This window comes from Anoplophora glabripennis, unplaced genomic scaffold, assembly GCF_000390285.2.
Source record: "Anoplophora glabripennis isolate ALB-LARVAE unplaced genomic scaffold, Agla_2.0 scaffold396, whole genome shotgun sequence".
In the NCBI taxonomy this organism is placed as follows: domain Eukaryota; kingdom Metazoa; phylum Arthropoda; class Insecta; order Coleoptera; family Cerambycidae; genus Anoplophora; species Anoplophora glabripennis.
The window spans coordinates 8,319-28,463 of NW_019417435.1; the positions used below are offsets into that span (position 1 = coordinate 8,319).

The 20,145-nt window shown below is 35.0% G+C and overlaps 1 protein-coding gene across 1 annotated transcript; it reads right to left on the minus strand.

The window, feature by feature from the left end:
- Positions 1 to 1,190: 1,190 nt before the first annotated feature.
- LOC111692338 lies at positions 1,191 to 17,776 on the minus strand (the record flags this gene model as incomplete). The annotated part of the gene is made up of 3 exons (XM_023456294.1): positions 17,574 to 17,776; positions 1,900 to 2,237; positions 1,191 to 1,719 (listed from the first exon to the last, which is right to left on the minus strand). Coding segments are annotated over exons 1-3 (1,070 nt in total), but the record flags the coding sequence as incomplete, so codon positions are not given.
- Positions 17,777 to 20,145: the final 2,369 nt, after the last annotated feature.

Here is a 20,145-nt window from a genome sequence, read left to right on the forward strand (position 1 = left end):
AGTGTCCACTCCAAGCTGCTACGGTGAACGCTATTCCGCTAATGTTTTTCTACCTCGGATGTCAAATGCGGTTAATTCCGAGAAAGTGACGCAGGAGGATTCTTGGAATTCTATTTCAAAAAGTATCATACGGACTGTACTTATGAACACATTTTCATAATATTTTAATGTTTATTCTGCACACTCTATTTGACGTTTTATATTCTGTATGGTATTAGTGAACAAAGTATAAAAAATGTTTATAATTGAGATTATCGAATAGACACGCTACCTTGCAATACCAGAATATGTACACATTGTAATGCAGTGCAACATAATTGTCTATATTGTCCAAGTTCTACTTTTTAATATACCTAATAAATGATATTTAGGAAACGGTTAAATAATTATAAGACCAATCTATCACCATTAAAATAATGGTAGTCAATTCCCTTATATGCGCTGTATATCAAAAATACATAAATAAACTAATTTAAAGCATTCTATTATTAACATTATTAATAATAAGAGCGGAAAAAAATTGTTAAAGATTAAAAGTGAATATTAACTAAATTATTTTTTTCGATATTATTAGCTGAAAGCTGAGAAATCCTTTTAGGGATATTTTGCGGTTTTCGACGTTCTTTTATATTTATTTACATTATAATTTACCGAAATTGAATAACGGCACTTAAAATGTGGTTTTCAGACGAGTTATCAGTGTTCAACAAATTTTTAGGGACGTAATAATTATTTACTCTTCGTGTAACTCTATCCTCTGTCTAATTGTGTCGTACCATGTTAAAATTGGTAAACAAGTAAATTAAACTTAGAGGAACCAAATTTCTAAATAACACGAAGAAGTATTTAATATAGGGGAACCAGGGGTAAGACGGGAACGCTAAGCATTTATATTAATAAAAATAAAACCAATCAGTGAAAAGTAAAATTTATTCTAAAAATTCTTTGGATAACATCCATAACTCTTTAGGCATAAAAGTATTCGGCTTAACATACACCAAAAAACTGAAAAATGTATTAATTTATAAACAGACAAATATTCCATCTTGCCCCGGGCACGGGGAAAGATGGGGTAGCCCCCGGGGTAAGATGGGGTTTATTTACAAAAATCGCATATAATTATGGCCGATTTCCAGAGGGTCACTTTCGTCTACCCCGGCGCAAGAATTGTGGGACCATCTTTGACATACCTGACATGCAACCCATCCTTCAGTGGATGGGGCTTCATAAAAGAAACATCTAGTGGCTGAAGCCTATGTGTGCAGTGAGGGGGGAAGCAGATTATAACCACGCCGTTTTCTCTAGCAACGTCTATAAGCTCGATGTTCTTGGTGTGAGTAGCGTGACCGTCGAGTAAAAGCAGCACAGGGTTGTCTTTGCTTGCTCTACTGAATTGAATGAAACTTTTGAACCAAGAGACAAATACGTCTGTAGTCATCCATCCGCTGGCATTACAATGGGAAGTTGTTCCTCGTGCCGAGTTGTTTAATAATTGAGCTTTCATGCGCTTGCGAGGGAAGATTAGCATTGGCGGCATATAGCTTCCTGCAGCGCTAACACAAATTTCGACGGTAACTGTTTGTCCTCGTTCAGCTGACGATAATGATCCCACTTGCTTCCTACCCCTGCGTGAAATTATCTTGGATTTTGTTTTAGAAACCGATGAGATGCCTGTTTCATCACAGCTGTAAATCCTATCAGGCCCTAACTTATATTTATCTAATACAGCACCCAAAAGTTCATAAAATTTTGCAACGGAGATCTTATTGAATCCCATACCTCTGGCAGCTGAGGTTGCTTAGGGTTTTCTTATTGATAAGTCACAATGACGTTTTAAAAACCCTTGGACCCAATCGACACCAGCGAGTTTGGCTGTTGTATTAAATCTGTGTTTCTTACCATTTTTGACGGCCAATTGATAGGCCAAACTTCTCAGCTCCAGCGTACTAAGTCCGAATAACCTTGCTTCCATTTCTTTCAAATATTCGACTAATTCATTTTCTTCTTTTTTACTGAACACTGTTGTAATTGGCCCTAACGGTAAATCTAAGTTCATTTCACCTTTGGTTTTAATCGCATTGACGTGTCTTTCCAACGTTGTTTGTGGCACTGAATATTGCAATGCCGCTTTGCGGTAACCCATTTCTTTGTTTAAGACTTTTTCAACGGTCTGTTTCATACTTTCTTTGGACCACTCTCCCCTCGATGTTTTCTTTTTATATTTGCGAACTATTGTACTGAAAACAAACACCTATTTTAATAGTTCATGTATCTTTTAATTAGTAATAAATTTTTCAATATGATTTCTTAGGAAGAGAAATATTGGGGCAAGATGGGGTACCCAAGAAATATAGTACCCCATCATGCCCCAAACCACATTTGTTACAAAAGTTGTTTTCTTACCTTTTCCAAACGACTTTAAAAAACAAATGCTTTTGGCTAAATACGCCCCTATGCTGGTACACTGTAGTGAGAATAATGTTTCTTGCTTTAACTGAATGCACACTTTTTGACACCCGATGCTTTAAGCCGTAAAATAAGATCACTCATACGTAAAACTCATAAATCAGTCATAACCTCCAAACGGTGTACTTCGAACTGCTGTTCTGCAATCACTGAGCAGAAATGTCGTCTAGGGAGTCCAAGGTTATGCAGTAAAGCTATCCATACATGTTAGTTTTTGGAGTAAGTGTCCCCTAATGGTGTCATTTTGTTACCACGTGATTCAGAAATTTGAATTTTAGGTTTAGTAAATTCATCACAAAGTTGCATGTTTTCATATAATACATAGTGTCTTATACTTTGTGTAAAATCTGAAAATACCGAAATATGGTATTTGATTTCTAGCTGGAAATGATATTCCTTTTATTCTTCTACTTTTTCTTCTTATAATTTTATGTTTAATTTAATACAAAATGAACATATTACAATAAATTATTAAGTAGTTGTGCCCACATGTCAACACCACATGTTCTATTCAAAATTAAAATGACTTTCAGTTTTTTACATATTTGTAGATATGCACAAAGCATTTTACGTTCAAATTATTGGTAAAAAGCTTCATGTAAATTCAGTTAGTTTAGTGTTTTAATTAAAAAAAATGACTGGTTGAACATTTTTATAATCGTATTTTAATACAAAAATAACTTTTTCGATTTTATAGAGATAAAATTTTACTATAGAGCAGAAAAAACAAATGATTATCACCGGTTTTTCGAGAATATACTGAAAAGTTAAAGTTTGTTAAATACTTAATTCCTCCTATAATGGTTGTACAATTCCCGAACTGGTTGCCATGTCATCGGCTTAGATTTCTTAGCATTTTTAGAGACATATCTCCCTCTTCCTTAGAAGAAAATTTAAAGAAGTAAAGAGATACGAGGTTTGATAAAAAAGTAATGGAAATTATTAACTTTCTTAGAAAGTATTTATTGAAAATTCATCTTCAATTTGTATCCTATCGCATTCAAAGTAGCACCCCTGTGACATTATATACATATGCCAACGTAGTTTGCAGTTTGAGAATCAATGGTGGAACGCCTTTTTAGGTATCTTGAGGACGGTTTTCGATTTTGCCTTTATCTCAACTTTTGTTGAAAAACGTTGTGCATTGAGTACCCTTTTGAGTTTGGAAAATAGGAAAAAGTCACAGGGGTAATGTCAGGAAAATAGAGTGATTGCGGTATCAGAACAGTGTTGTGTTTCGTTGGATAAGCAAAGCACTATGCGCTGGTGCGTTGTAGTAGTGCAAAATCCACGAATTGTTTCTCGTGTTCTTGTTGTTTTCTCCTGATTGTCTCACGCAAATTGCTCAAAACTTGTAGGTAGTAGTACTTGTTAACTCTGCAATCAGGCAGTAAAAAATTGCGATTAATTATTCCATTGTACTTAAAGGAAACGGTTAGAAGGACTCTTCATATTTTAACCAATCATAAACTCGTGACTGTGATATAGTATTCTCATTAAAGAAAGCAATTCTTTAACATTTTTCACGCTTTACTGCACTTAATTCCGTTATTAACACACATTCTCTGATCAGACATTTTGCCACACAAAAAATCGCCCAAAAAACACTGAGGTAAGTCTTACTCATTCGCTAGCTAAACACAAACTAAGTGTGTCAGCTGCCTAAAAATTGACATGTACCTACGTCATTGACAGTGCTACCAATACACAAAAAAGCATCTCGATAGGCAAGATATAATTTGAAAATTACCGTTAATTTTTGGTCAAACGTCGCATGACTTCCAAAGTTTAAGCCGATGACATGACAACTGGTCCGGAAATCGTTCAATAATTATAGCTGCCACTGAGCCCTGCAAAACAAGCTCCTCGTAGATTTTTTCTATGTTTAAACAACCCACGAAATAATTATACTTCATCTTTTAATTTCAAAATGGTTATCCCTGAATATTATTTTGTCAAATAATTCTGAAACAAACGGTTAACCGGAAAAAGATCTTTTCTGTCTTTGTCCTTAGATACATAGTAATTTTCCATTTTTTGAGGACGAAGACAAAAAGAAACTACTGTTATATCAAACTGAATACATTTAGGAAAATGAGAAAATGAGTTAATTCTGTATCTCTTTTGTGGATTTTGGGATATTTTGGTGACGTAATTTATACCAGTTGCAATCAGGTTAAATCAAGGAAATTACTGATTAGAAATAAATCAGCTTTTATAACGATGCCCACAAAAATGATTATTTAAAAAAATATGTAGAATTATTTCTTCAATAAGTTATACAGAATCATTATCATGTGGATATAAATATTTATTTTTACAAAAGCTGTATAGGAAAAGAAATTCGTATTTTGTGATTTAATGTACCCACGAAGTTTTGTATGTTTAATTTCAAATCAACGATTTCATTGAGGCCAACCAGACAATTTCCCTAAAAGCACAGTAAATCTAAACGTAGCATTGTTTGGGATGTCGGCAAATGAAGTGAAAATATTTCATTTTGTAGAAGCTTGGGCAGTTTTCCGTTTTATTGAATACATGAAAAGCAGATAAATATTAAATACCTATACGTGTCACGACAAAATTCTATAGTAGGTATAGTAAAAATAGTCTTAATCCAGCGTTTATCTAATATACACACGTACTTGAATTCGTATAAAAAGGATAGTAATTTTTTTACTATATACAGGTAGTTTATACAGGGACGGAAAGTCCCCATGGTTCATCGTACGTTACGTGAGAGCGATAAAGAAAGTCATAGAAATCCGTGCGATAGAGAAAGATGGCTATAATGAAGGCGTCTAATAGTCACCGCCCATTTCGCCCTTCCACAAATAAGATCCACTTCTTATCCTGTATGTACATTTCATAGTAAGTGACAACCAAGATATATTCTTATATTTACTTTATATTTACTTTAGGTAAGATAGTAGAAGCAGTCCATGAATTTCAGTGTCTATAGAATTAAACTGTGGAAACTAAAAAACAAGCAAAGAAAAAAGTGGGCTGCTTTTTTCTATATTAACTCTTAATAGTCCATAGTCAAACGAGTTTTTGATGCATTCTAGTTTATACAATTTACCTTAGTTCAGCCGCCCATGACCCGCCTTTATGAAGCGTTACAATGTCATCACTTTCAGCGAACAATCATTAATGCATATTGTAAATAAAATAGTACCTAATATACTGCCTTGTGGTAGACGATATTTAATTTTCTTATGGCACTACACCAATTGATATCATGATAAAGTAAACAGGGCGAACATAATGTCCTTTATAGAGTTAATTTTTTTAATTACCTCCAGTTCAATTTCTGTAGCCTATAGACATTTTTTTACTAAGTCAGGTAATGCTTTGTCTTTAATTTCAGAAAGTAAAATCGCACTTTTAATACTCCAATTTACTTTGGTACATAATTTTTGGTAATTTGATTATATAAAATATAAATGTCCAAGAAATATAATTCAAACTGAAGTGATTTTCCTGACAAATAAATATGGAATGCTAAGTTATAAATGACATTAATTGCTTTCTCTCATGGTAAATGAAGCAAAACGAATGCACATTTCAAAACACGTTTTCATTTCTCTGGTATTTTTGCAATTTATTCGTAATATCTAAAATTTCAGTTGCATCTGAAATATTAGGATGTACTCTATGGTGTACTCTATGGATAACCAATATTGTAAGAATAACCTGTTGTGGATATTTGTAAGTGCTAGGTGGTGAATAGAATATTTGTTAATTTATGTTAACACCTTATAACACAGTAACTAAATTTCACTGTTCCCGTGTTTTTTCAGTTAATTAATATTAGAACACTGACCTGCTAAATCTAGTAAAATCTAATATTAGATGAATATGTTCAAGGATTTAAGGGGACGACAAAGGATAATCATGAAGTTAGCTTACTGCTGGAAAGACACGGCTGAGTTTCTAGATGGACTTACTAATACCGTTATGCAAATTTGGTTAACAAACTAATTATAATTATGTTTTGTCAGTTTTTTCTCTTCTTCTACGATAAATTTTCTTAACTCAAAGCCAGATCAAAATTTCAACAGAAATTTCTTTCATTAAAAAAAAAGAAATCATGTTTCGATATAGAAATAGATGTTTTTCGGTAGCTACTTTTATATTGCTTATTATTAAGGCTCGGGGTTTTCGTCGGCTAGTCATAGGCGTGTTCGTCGTAAACAAATAAATAAACAGGTAGTTATAAATAAAAATAAATAAATTTGCATACTTTATCAGCGAAAGGTCGTTTTTTACCCCTTGGCGAGTTCGATATTATTAGAATATTAAAACACGTATACACGAAGCAAATGCGAAGCCAATAGCTGCCGTTATTAACGGTTTGGTACGGTGTGCTGTAGAGAAAGGCCGACGCGACGGCTATGATCATCCGACCGAGTCCCTAGCTCTACTTATTATTAAATATCATGGATAATAAATATTACATAGTATAGTTATTTGTGTGTACAAAATGATAAGAGAGAACAAAACTGTTTTGACAAGCCGTAGCCGACTCAAAGTTATTATTCGAAACCACAGGCTAGTTAACATCTTCAGAACCGTGAAAAATACTGATAATTCGAGTTAAGGGATGGTTGAGAGCTCATTCGATTCGGGATGACGATGACGCCTAGAAAAATGTGCATAAAAATCGTATTCGCACATAAACAATTGCAAAAGTTATAAACAAATAAAGACTTAAACAAGGGGTTCGTTTTTATGAAATGTTTATTTTTTTTTTAATGAAAAAACTGGTTTTTGCGAACTTTGGACGTCATTTCGAAAATGAAGCCCTAATATTCAGTTGGGGTAAAGTAGTTCATTCAATTTTACGGAATTTTTCCAAATTTTTACGTATCTTTGTTTACTGAATTAAAGTTTGGCAAAAATGAGGTATTTTCGAAAATTTGACTGGCCTAATATGCTAAAAATAACCAAGCAACGTATTTTCTTATTATCCTCCTATTTTTCGAGCCACAACAGTTCTTGAATTATTTGTATTTGAAGTGAAACGTGTGATATTTTTTATTGGAAATTGTAATCTACTAGAAATAGCAGCTGGAGTTAATTGGCCAATTTTATTTCAACTCTTCTCCCTGATACAACAAAATGGCAGTATGAAAGTATACGGCATATTTAGAGGAAAAATACAAAATCTTGTCAACGGAAACATAGACGCAAAAAAAATTTATAAATTAGTTCCATATTTGAGGAAACAGGTTGGATATCAGTCAAAGAAGTCGTAAGCGTTTTAATGCATACATTTCTGAATGGAGCGGATAATGAAAATTATTTACTAAGTAAATTTTTGTTTTATTACTTTATTATTATTAAGAATGTTTATTATTACGATTTTCGACGTATATTGTCATGATGAAATCAAGAAGTTAACTACTGATGAAATAGATGATAAAGGGATTATGGGATTGTGAAAGTTCCCTATTCAAAGCCTAATATTCAACATACCTTTCCAACTTCTAATTCAAATTATTCGACCCTTCGTTGAAACCACTCTACTAGATAACGTTCTATTTTCTGAATTTACTTATTTGTTTCGAATGACATTGTAGGTAGTACGAGGTAAATGTATTAAATAAACCAAAACAGAATTATAGAATAAATTTAAACATTTTCGATTTAAGAAAAATAGGTACAAAAACAAAGAGAACTAGGTATAATATAAAACAGAACATAAATTCTTTAAACACACACAGTGTAACGTCTGAAGTGATGTCTTAATTTAATGACTTTCATAGGCGTCTCTAGAAAAGTTTTCTGCTAAATGTAAAAAATTATAATAATTTGTATATAATGTGTAGAAAATTTTTATTATATGTTCATTTGGCCAACAACGTATTTTAATTATTTATGTCCTCAAACAATTTTATTATAATGATGGTAAATTTCGTTTTGTTCCCTTTTAAAAGGTCTCCAGAATGACATGTTGTAATAATATTAGTACACAAAATATTCCTCTTATTTCTCCCTTTCGTAATTGTAATATGAATGATTAATTATTATTATTATAGAAGGTGCCTATAATGAATTAAAATTACCTAAATCACACCAAATTCCGCATTGCTGCACTGCACTGCTGGGCAATTTGTCAGCAGCTGAGATTTATTGCCCAGTGGCCCAATGCAGCTGTGCTTGGATTTCGTTTGCCCGCGCTCGCATTCTTGAATTGGGCATATACATTTCTACCACTTCCACATTTAGTTCGACCAGACCTGTATATGGGTATGGCTAAATAAATATGGGAACAAGTTTTTCAAATATTTAAATGCCGAGTTGTTGCGTCAGCGACCGAACCTAATACATACTGTCAACCTCTTGGTTCTTCAATTGATATCGGAAAGACTATACCAGTTAGAATTTAGTTGAGACAGTTTGCTACTTGAACGATCAAATTTATATTTTTAGCTCTAAAATCAATTTTTTTGTACGTGTTACATTTCCCATTCAAGCGTATGATGTTATCACTCCCTACTGGGATTGGTAAGAATATTTAAAAGAGACAATACACTGCAAATCGAATTTATATTATTCATTTATCATTTTTATACATTTGCCTATTTTTATGCAAATGACTTAACTTTTGAAATATTCATACCGCATTTCTTTGGGCGGTGATTACCAATTTCTATGGTACTGTTCAATCGGCCATAACGACTCCGCCATTTTGGATTTTAGAATCTCCGAATTAAAACCATATATTCGTTATTGGCAACTTTGAAAACCTCTGAGTAACAAGTTTCAGCCATAATCTTCAAATTTTGATTTTTTTTTCGATTTTTACATCCGCCGTATTGGAGCCGTCATCTTTTATTCAGGACTTCAGATTCGTGATCAGTGACCCCAAAAAGCCGCGGTAACAAAATTCAGGAAAAAATATGGAATAGAATAAGAATAAGTTGGACTCTGGTCTGTAGGTGATTTCCAACCATTTGAGATTATATTTTTTTGGTATGTGGTCTATCAATCTACATTTATATACCTACTCGTATTTAGTATAAAATACAAGGCTATGGTTTTCACATTGTTTCGCACTAACATTCGTTATTTCCTAGGCGTGAGTGTGGATTTAATTTGTATATATTTTTTTCCAATGTTCAAAATATTATTTTAAAATGTTTTCTCAAAGTATTTACAAATTGTTGCTTTTCATTATAATGTTTTACATCACCCTATTTATTTACTACTATTTCACCCTATTTTAGGGGATATTCTAGCGTTTAATAAAAAATTACCTAGCAAATCATTTTTTGGGCTGCGGATTCGGATTCAGCATCAAAAAATAAGCAAGATCTATGTATTTACGTCTTTGGTACAGAATTATTCTTTTGTGGAGCTGTGTAATCTGTTGCTACCACCAAAAAATGACTTTCTATAATAATTAAGTAAGTACGAATTTATGTGTACCTGAAAAAGTGTGACCATAGAAGATGCATTGTGTACAACAAATTTGTAATAGCTGTTTTACATTGACAATTTATTGATCAATTAATTCATGAAGTCGCTTCATCAAGAAATTGGACAAGTGTAATGCACCAAATCTGCTGTCAAATAACTTCATCAATTTATTCATCAAGTTCTTGAAGAATTAGAACATGTTCTAATTTTCGTCAATTTCTTCGTGAAGTTCGGAAGTACCAACCCAACAGATTTCCAGCCAGTAATGAGGTTATGTTATTGGAATATGTAAATAATTGTGTGGCGTCGTACTAGTTTTGCATTGTTTTTACTGATTTGTTACTTACAAACACTAATATTTATATAATATGTGTCAAAACGGTACCGCTGTTGTATCACTACAATTATGAGTGGAAAGGTGACATTTTAAAAATTTATTTGCTTCTTTGATTCGTTGGGTAGAATTGATCCATGCGTCAAAAAACTTGACAAAGTCTATAGCAGTGTAAAACCACACTGTTTACCAATAAATTCGTGAATTAATTCACGAAGAACTTCGTCAATTTATTCATCAATAAATTGTCATTGTAAAACAGCTATAAGAAATTAGTGCTTTTCCGCACTTGTTACACGATATGCTATTAACAGTCTGATACCATACCGTAAAAATATTCTAAAAAAGACTAATTACATGACATGACCCATACAATAGGTGCGTTTACATACAAACGAAAAGTATGCTTAACATGTGTGTAGTACAGACCTCCACCAAAAGAAGTTGTTCGTCCACGGGGCATTACATCAAATGAAGTTAACCCAAAGACGAAGTGTATGCGATAGTAAAAATTGTGCTTTGAATCTTCGAAACGTAGGAAGGTTACATTTCGAATCCAAGTGAATGGCACATTAGTATTTGGTTCGTTAAAATGTCCACAACAAAAGAAATTTTGCGAACGACAAAAAATCCCACCGAATTCATTCATTATCCTTTGTTCGCTGTATGTGTACGTGCCTGTATTTGTTAGCTACTATTCCTTTGATGTATACAGGATTTAAATACAAGTGTTAACAAATAATATTCCATTAGCCAAAATCACAGTAGCAATTATAAATAAGTGAAACTTAGCTTTATTGAAGGTATATTTTCAGTTAAATCGATTAATTAACTTTCTGAAACGTTTATTATTACGTTGAAATAAATTCAAATATCACAGATGGCTTTTACAAGGCGGATATAGAACTCAAAGCAAAATTATATAAATTTATGGAAGTACTGACCTATCACAGGAAATTCCAGTTAGAGTGAATACGCTGGCTGCCACGGTTGCGTTGGCAATAAAGTTGCTCACTGTGCAGTACCAGTTGCCAAACGGCCAATTTCTGTAAAAGAAAATAGTACCATTAGTTGCATAGCATCTGTGAACAACAGCTGTTATAGAGTTTTAAAACTGAATATTTAAATTTATTACAGTATAGTGGGTATCATAAAATGTGTTTTCTTCGGCAGAATACGTGCATAACCGCATTTTAGAATAAATTAGGGGCTCTATAAAGTGCTTCATGTTAATGACAGAATGATTTTATATTTTCAACTTATTCGCAAATATACAGTATGTCCACAGAAAAGGTGTTGAATAGGAAAAACTTTCTTATTTTTCATTTTATCGATAAAAATTACTCTTGATGAAAATTTTTGCTGGTTCTTAAAGTTAGATTGGGATAGAAAAATTTAACATTTCTTGTACGGGGTTTAAATAGTACCAAAGTAAAGTGCACTTATTTGTGAAGATATGGAAATAAGTTACTTGGAAAAGTTGTTCAAAAGTAAAAGGTAGGCTCTAATACCAATTTTTTAAAAAATCGGCCGCCTTTTATTTATTTGTAATCATTAAATTTATTATATATATTTTATAAATTAAATTATTCCAAATTAACAATGCAATTTAGTTCTAGTAGGCGTTGATAGTGACAAGTTGATTTGCCAATTCACTTATATAATTAATTAGCCATCGCCATTGTCAGGTTAAAATGCTTACTTTACAGCAAAAAATTTACTTAGTACAATGTTATGGGCAAGGCGAAAAATATTATCCCCAAGTTATTCAGGAATTTAATGAAAAATTCCCAAATGTGTATGTTCCGGAGGCTACTTGCCATAAGACAGTTTTGAGGTCTTTAAGGACTGGCTCAGTATTGTGAATAACCCGAATGAAAAATAGATACAATGAAGATGATGCAAGCACTTTGTTGGTATTAAATTCAGTAGAGGAATATCCCAAATTATTATTAAGAAGAACTGAAAATGTCAAATTTGTTAAAAAGTTGCAAATTCAGAAGATATTAAAACATAATAAGATACATCCATACAAGCCAGTTTGTAATCATTTTTTGGAAGTCGGTGATGAAGCAAAATGTTTGGATTTTTGTTTGTGGGTTGGGAGACACGGATCTATTGAGTGGCCTCCTAGGAGTCCAGATTTGACAATAATGTATTTTTTCCTATGGGGTTGACTGAAACAAATTGTTTATCGCATACCTCTAATAGATTCAAATACTGATCAATTAACAGATGCGATTTGAGATGCTGTTGCTTCAATATCATTAGATTAGAAGAAGTTTAGATGAATTACTTGTCCGTTTAAAAACATGTACTCAATATGGTTGCAGCGTGTTTGAGTAAATAAACTTTTAAAATTTGTGAATTGTTAATTTGGAATAATTTTTTCGAAAATTGGTATTAGAGACTGCTTTTTTCTTTTTTTGAACAACGTTTCCTAGTAGCTTACTTCCACATCTTTCCAAATAAATGCACTTTACTTTTGTACCATTTTAAGTTTTTCAATTTTTTAAACACCCCGTACAAGAAATGTAAAATTTTTCTATCCCAATCTTAATTTAAGAACCAGTAAAATTTTTTAACAAGAGTAACTTTCTTCGATAAAATGTAAAATAAGAGTTTTTCCTATTCAATACCTTTTTTGAGGACATTCTGTATAATAAATAGATTTTAAATACCTCTGATCTAAACAATAGGCGACCTCTATAGCTGGTTTTATATTAGTGATACCCATATTGTATTAGATACGATTAAAGCAGTCAATACTAGGTCTGTTCAGAAAATACTGAACTCTTTGAATTACGCGCTAATGGAGATATTTAGTGATATACAGTTGGCAGTATTGCGTTGCTCATAACCTCCTCTGTAGCCACATGTTCTTGTATTGTTGATATCTCATTTAGTTTTGGTGATTTGAGTGCAACATGTTTAAGTGTTAGTGACGCTTTTCTGGAATAACAATGCAACATAAAATTGTGCGAGAGACTGGGCAAACTTTCACGGAAATGTTTCAACTTTTGAAACAAGCTTACGGAGATGATGCTCTGGGTCGTACGCAACGTTACGAATGGTTTTCATAATTTAAAAGTAGTTGTCAGTCAATTGACGATAATCCTCGACTTGGAAGGTTTTCGACTTCGACTGCTGACTCCTAAGTTCAGAAAGTCAAAGATCTGGTGTGTGCAAATCGCCGATCAGAGAAATTGCAGAAGAGGTTAGCATCTCAATTGAGTCATGCCATGAAATTTTGACTGAAACATTGAACATGCATCAAGCTGCAGCAAAATTTGTTCTTCGTTTGATGACCGAACAGTAGAAAAAAAATTATGTGGTCGTTTGTCGGCAACTCCTTGAACAATCCAAAGATGAGAAACATTCATTCAAAGGATCATAACGGGAGACAAAAGCTGGGTTTACTGGCTCCTGCCTCCTGTTTATCTAAAGAAGTAGCCAAAAAAATTCTACAATGAGAAACCAGAACATTTGATGTTGGATAATTGGGCTATACCTAGTTCAAGTGAAAGTAAATATAGTACATCAATTAACAATAATGAAACATAAATGTAACAAAGGATCATTAACATATGAAAATGTGATATCTGCGTCTCGATTAAGAACAATATGGTGCATGTGTCATGTAAATTACTTTTTAATTTTCATTTCATGCAAATATATTTGTCCATAGCAGCACAAAATGTAGTATGCTGTAACTCAAAAAAAAATAATAGCCGTGAATTCTCTAAGCGGACATTCTTGTATGCGATTAGTTGCGTAAAAGTCACTTTTAAGTAACATTTCCATTAAAGAGCTTGATAAATGGTCTTAAAATAACTTTCATATTATTGATTCGTTTCATTTCAATAATTTACCATTGTTTCTCTCAGAGCTTTTATACACTGCGTTCTTAAATTCTCTCCCGATATTTTTGATGATACATTCTTCAATTTTATTCGAAAAGTGTCCTTTATCGACACTCTTGAAGAATAATAATAAATAAATCAATACATTAATAAATATGGTCTGTTCAGGTGTAATGCACAAAATAAGCTAGGCTGTGATAGTCATGCTAATTAGAACCCACAAAAATTATCACTTTATAAATTTAGTTTCTTTGTAGAAATACACACAATGTGTATAAATAGGGGTATATATTTGTATTAAGTAAAATTTTATACTTACTTTACATTTTATACTTATTACCATAGGTTGTATTAAATCAAATTGAACTATACTTATTTATTACATAAATTTTTATTATTGCTTTGAAATGTCACACATTTCGAACAGTTAGTTATCGTTTGAAAAATTTGTTTTTAACAAACGTCTTACCTTCGCCTTCGCTTTCAGATACGTCTGACTGTCTGTAAGAGTACTAGATTTGCCTGTTTAAATTCTTATATCAGTTTCTCTTGCAAAATGCAGTATTCCACACCTCCGGAAAAGAATTTAACACCTCACTGAATGTATCTACTCCACTATCCAGCTCGATCTTTGGTATGTTTCTATGTCAACTAATAGCTACAAGCAGCGTTTCTCAAAGTGTGCTCCGTGGAGCCCCACGGCTCCGCCGGAGGAATGGAGGGGCTCCGCCAGTGCCAACTGGCAGCGGTTAGCTGGATGCTGAACCAGATATAAAGTTACAACTCTCTTCAATAAAGCCAAATATCAAAGAAATATGTGCGAACAAAGTACATCATTCGTCACATTAATCTCATTGTAAATATGTAAATAGCTAATAACTAAAGATTTATGTTGTTACTGATTATCCTTAATATTAAAACTACTCAAAGCCACCGATCCCCCCTCCCCCAAAAATTTTAAAAGTATCGCTTCCTTCCACTGGGAACGTAGGATACTGTTAAAATTATCTGGGCTCCAAAAATGTTATAATTTTAAATTTTTTAATAACTGTATTAGTTATTTCGACACGTGTATTTTTAAAACTCGGCGGCGTCTACGCAGTACCTACCATGAAACAATCTGTGACGAAACTAGAAAGGTAGGCTCCGTCCTTCTATATTTGACTGATAGGGGCTCCATGTTGAGAAAAGTTTGAGAATCGCTGGCTACAAGTATGCTCCTTTTATGACACCTCCATTTCCACACCTCCAACTTCAAGCTAGAAATTGAATTTAGGTAGCACATGGTATGATTTTTTTGTATTATTCTACCCAGGTCTGTATAAATTTCCTTTGATGTATACGACAACATGAAGGGGACTATCACAGTCACTTCTCCTCTATTACGAAGCGAAAAGGAGTCAAATTTCAAGTCTGATTTTAATAGGTTCTCTATGTAGGTGGGGTTCCTGTTGTTTCTCTTACCTACTAAGAAACAAGCGACTCTGTAATCCTTCTCTAGATTAGGGAGATACGTTTAGCCAGCGCAATATTTATCAAGTAATCATCTCATAATTTCTTTGCTTTTGNGCTACAAGTATGCTCCTTTTATGACACCTCCATTTCCACACCTCCAACTTCAAGCTAGAAATTGAATTTAGGTAGCACATGGTATGATTTTTTTGTATTATTCTACCCAGGTCTGTATAAATTTCCTTTGATGTATACGACAACATGAAGGGGACTATCACAGTCACTTCTCCTCTATTACGAAGCGAAAAGGAGTCAAATTTCAAGTCTGATTTTAATAGGTTCTCTATGTAGGTGGGGTTCCTGTTGTTTCTCTTACCTACTAAGAAACAAGCGACTCTGTAATCCTTCTCTAGATTAGGGAGATACGTTTAGCCAGCGCAATATTTATCAAGTAATCATCTCATAATTTCTTTGCTTTTGCAAAGAAATTGCTTTTCGCTGAACCAATCTGGCTAATATGTTTAGCTGCCGTTTTCTAATAAATATTTATAATCTAAAATGAACAAGATATTTTAATTCTTCTGAGAAATGCAGCAGTTTGGGTGTAGCTAAACGTTGGTACGATTAATTTCGGGAGACATATTTACTTTTTGCTTATATTTTCATAATGGAGCAATATTCAAGACCTTGCTTGTATGTTCCCTTCCCTTGTTGTTCAATTTACCAAGTCATCTACTTATCCGAGGTTCCACAGCAGTGAAGACAATAGTTTTCCCTGCAGCTCAGGTCACCACAGTCTCTCAAAAGTACCTTCTTGAATTTCAACACAGATTTAGCTTCCTTCCCTAACTAGTGAACGTGGTGTAGCAGTCGGTTTGCCAACGCTCCATCTATGATGTACTTCTATCTTTTAGTTTCTCTAGTGTATTTTTACATTTCTGTGCAAACTATAAAATTTATTATTCCCAAACACATCCCTCGTATTCGATTAGTCACATTTGGGAACAATAAAACTTTGATTATTATTTGTGAAGATTTACTTAGCGACATAATTATATATAAAATGGATATAACCATAAAATTACCGGAACAGATTTACTGTCTTTCTCAATTTAGTTAATTGAATTTATTTTTTCCTAAGTATTTTTGCAGCTTCAGTGAGCTGAAAGAAATTGGCTGACGTTAAGACGTCGGTAATTAATTTAATTTCAACGGTATAGCTGCGCCGCAGCGAAACCATCTTGTGTTATGAAGGAATACATGGTGGCACAGTTTATAATCAATAAAACTTCCAAGTGAAACATAGTATACAAATATTTACCACAGCCAATTTTTAAATAACAAATAAAATACTTTTGACATATGAAACATACTGAAACAATTAGTCATAATTTTTTAAGATAACTTCGATAATACAAAATTTAAATTTACTTATCTTATTCAACTCTGCAAATACTGCTAAATAGATTTCTGCTTTTGTACTAGCACTTGAAAAAACTACAGGGCGTTATGTAGATGTCGAGGGCGACACCGCTACAGCGTTTTTTCGTGTTACATAAAACTTGTATCTAAACATATATAAACTCGATTTTGCACCCACCTGGCACTTAAAGTTTCGTATTTTTAGTTATTTATCTGTTGAACAATCTTCAAAATTATATAGGATATATTAATATACAGAGTGCCGCAGGAACAACTGCCGAAATTTTAACAACACAACATCAAACTTATCAAATAACTTTTGTCTATTTTTTTCGATATATAAACCTTAGATTTTAGATTTACAAAATTTTTTGAAAGTCTTAGATTTTGAGACAATATAATTATTTTTAATTTAATTTTTTTTACTACTCGCCACTGGATAGTGCTTAGGATAGCAAAAAATGTTGAGATAGTGAATCGTAGGTATATAAAACATTCTTATATTCCGGAGTTTACCGGATGGCAGACCGTAACGTTAGTATATTGGCCCGGAAGGCCTGCCTTGAGCTTTCGGCCTCCCGAAAAACTACCAGCGCTGGAAATTTTACCTTCCGGCTATGCTTTTCGCATACAAGTCAGAACATGTATGACTGAGGTGTGAGTACAGGCCGAGAGATTCTGGTATTATTCTTCCCAGGGCTTGAGCAGAGATACGAGTTGAGAATTTTAAATCTTCATAGTCTCTTCCTGTTGCTAAATATCCCAAAGTAGTACTTAGTCGTTCATGGAGAGCGACTGCTAACCTCATCATAGTATCCTCTTTTTGAAGTAATGGAGAAATAACTTCGAGTAATTCCGTTTATGTATTTTTGTCCATACGCAGACAATTCCTGTAATTGGGATGTTCTAGACGTAATTCGTTTAAGTGCATATACTTATTGATTTATTAACCACTGTTTTACCCATTTAGGTACAACACTTGCATGTTATCTTTTGTTGTTTAGGCAACAAAGCAAGTGCGACCCCAATTAAGATAATGTCGTAGGAATGGAAGCGAGCTATACTTCAGATTTCGCCCATGTTTCGAATCTGCCAACGAACCATAAAACATGAAAATTCGCGAATGTTTCGAAAACATGCCTGAAACTCCCCAACCGCGACGAACGGTCTTCTGCAACATGCAAGACGTTCAACATATTGTACGAAGATACCCAAACGTCCACCATACCCGTCGAATCGCCTAAGAAAATCGCGGACTTTCTGAAAATTTGCACCCACCTTTTGGTGGTGTAACGTCGAGCCGCAAAGACGACACCAAGCCGGCGTAGCCACCTCCTGTGACAGCGGACGATAACCGCGTCCTGCGCCGCAGCCTCCCTATAACCGCCGACGAAGGACGGGGGAAATAAAATTTTCGCTTCCCTTTTGAATTTTTGATTTCAGATCGCCAACCACGGCCGAGCGATCGAGATCAAGGAAAATTCCCAACGCCGCGGGCCAAATCAAGGTGCCCCTGGTCCCTGGACCCAACCACGCCGCAGTCGTTCAACCGAGATTCGCCCTGCCGGCGATCGAACACGAACTGGTAGCAAATGCAGCTCTTTAGCCAAGACACAGTGCCTGGTGAGCTTCGAGTCTAATTCGTTACGCAAGAAACCGCATCTAGCAATTTTGTACTTTTGCGTCATTTTAATAAATATTGTCACCGGACTCGAAACTTTGCATAAATCTAATTTAAAATAAATACAAAATCATCGAAGACAGCGAAAACACAGCGACATCGCTGTCATCAGTCATCAATAAAATTAAGATAGTGACAGTCACATAAATACGAATCGACTACTGACTCTCGGACCACGGTAAATCAGACTATTATTTTCATATCAAACCATTTCCGAAAGTTTCTGTGAATTTTTTTTACAAAAAAAAAGCAACACGAAGTTCTACGTCTCCCCAGGAGTCTTACTAGCCGTGGCTTCGAAAAAATCGGGTATCAAGAATCTACTAGGAAACGGAGGCGTAGACATGGCGCCCAACTAAGGGCCCCGAGTGGACAAGTGCGCCCACAAGGACCTCACAACCAGGTATCGATATGGAAAATAGATATGCACCACCAATTCAACAAAGACATTCAGAAATAGACAGTTAATTGTCTTTTGGACCGGCACAACGTTCCACTCCAAGGCAGGAACCACCCACAGGCGAACAACGTCTCATTGGTGCGTTTACGGCAGACATACGCAACGTGCTACAGCCGCAAACAAGGCCGACACCCCGCTACACCTTGTGCGGCGGAACCACGAAGTGTCCGGCAACGTTCTTCGCGCTTTAATGCGTGGACACCAACGCCGGAGATGGGATCAACATCTGCCCCAAGCATTATCCGTACTCCGGACAAGACAGCAACAACAATGACCAGAACGAGCTGTCATCCAAGATCTACAAACCAGACGCCCAAATATCCACCGAATTCCAGGTCAGCGCACGAGTCGTGGTGAGGTCTCATCCAACAAATCGAGAAGCTTTCGCCCCGGTCTAGACTGGCCCCGGCAGAGTACTACGACGTTTGGGAGATGTTACCTACAAAATCGGGCGACACGGCGCTCGAACTCAACTCCACCACATATACGACCTCCGACCAGCGCCCCAGGGCAATGATGACGTCGAACTAAGCGACGAGTCCGAGGATGACGATCCAGTCCCAGGGGACAACCACCAACTACAACCTCCACAACCAGACCAGCCAGCTACCAGAGAGCAACAATGTCAAGGTGACATACCGCTCCCGGTCGAGCCACCACAGCCAGGTCCAAGCCGCAGACAGCCTAAGCCAAGGTCCACCGCAGCAGACGCAGAGCCATTAGGTCAGAGCGATCGTCAGCTCTCCTGCAGCAGCCAAAGCCGAGCCAACAGCGAGTCCAGAGACCTAGGCCACAACATGGCCCTGGTAACAAACCCAAACGAGACCACAGACACTCAGCCCAGAGAGAACAAGGCCAGAGAGGACCACCGTTCCCGAGTCGCTGTCCCCACCGACCCAGAGTCCATGCCAGAGCAACGTGCCGACAACAGAGAACCATCAAGTCAGGGCGATTTACGTTCTAGTTGCCGTGCCAGCTGCCCAGGTGCAACCAAAAAATCAAGAATCCAGTCCCAGTGCAACCACGACGCCGCAGATCC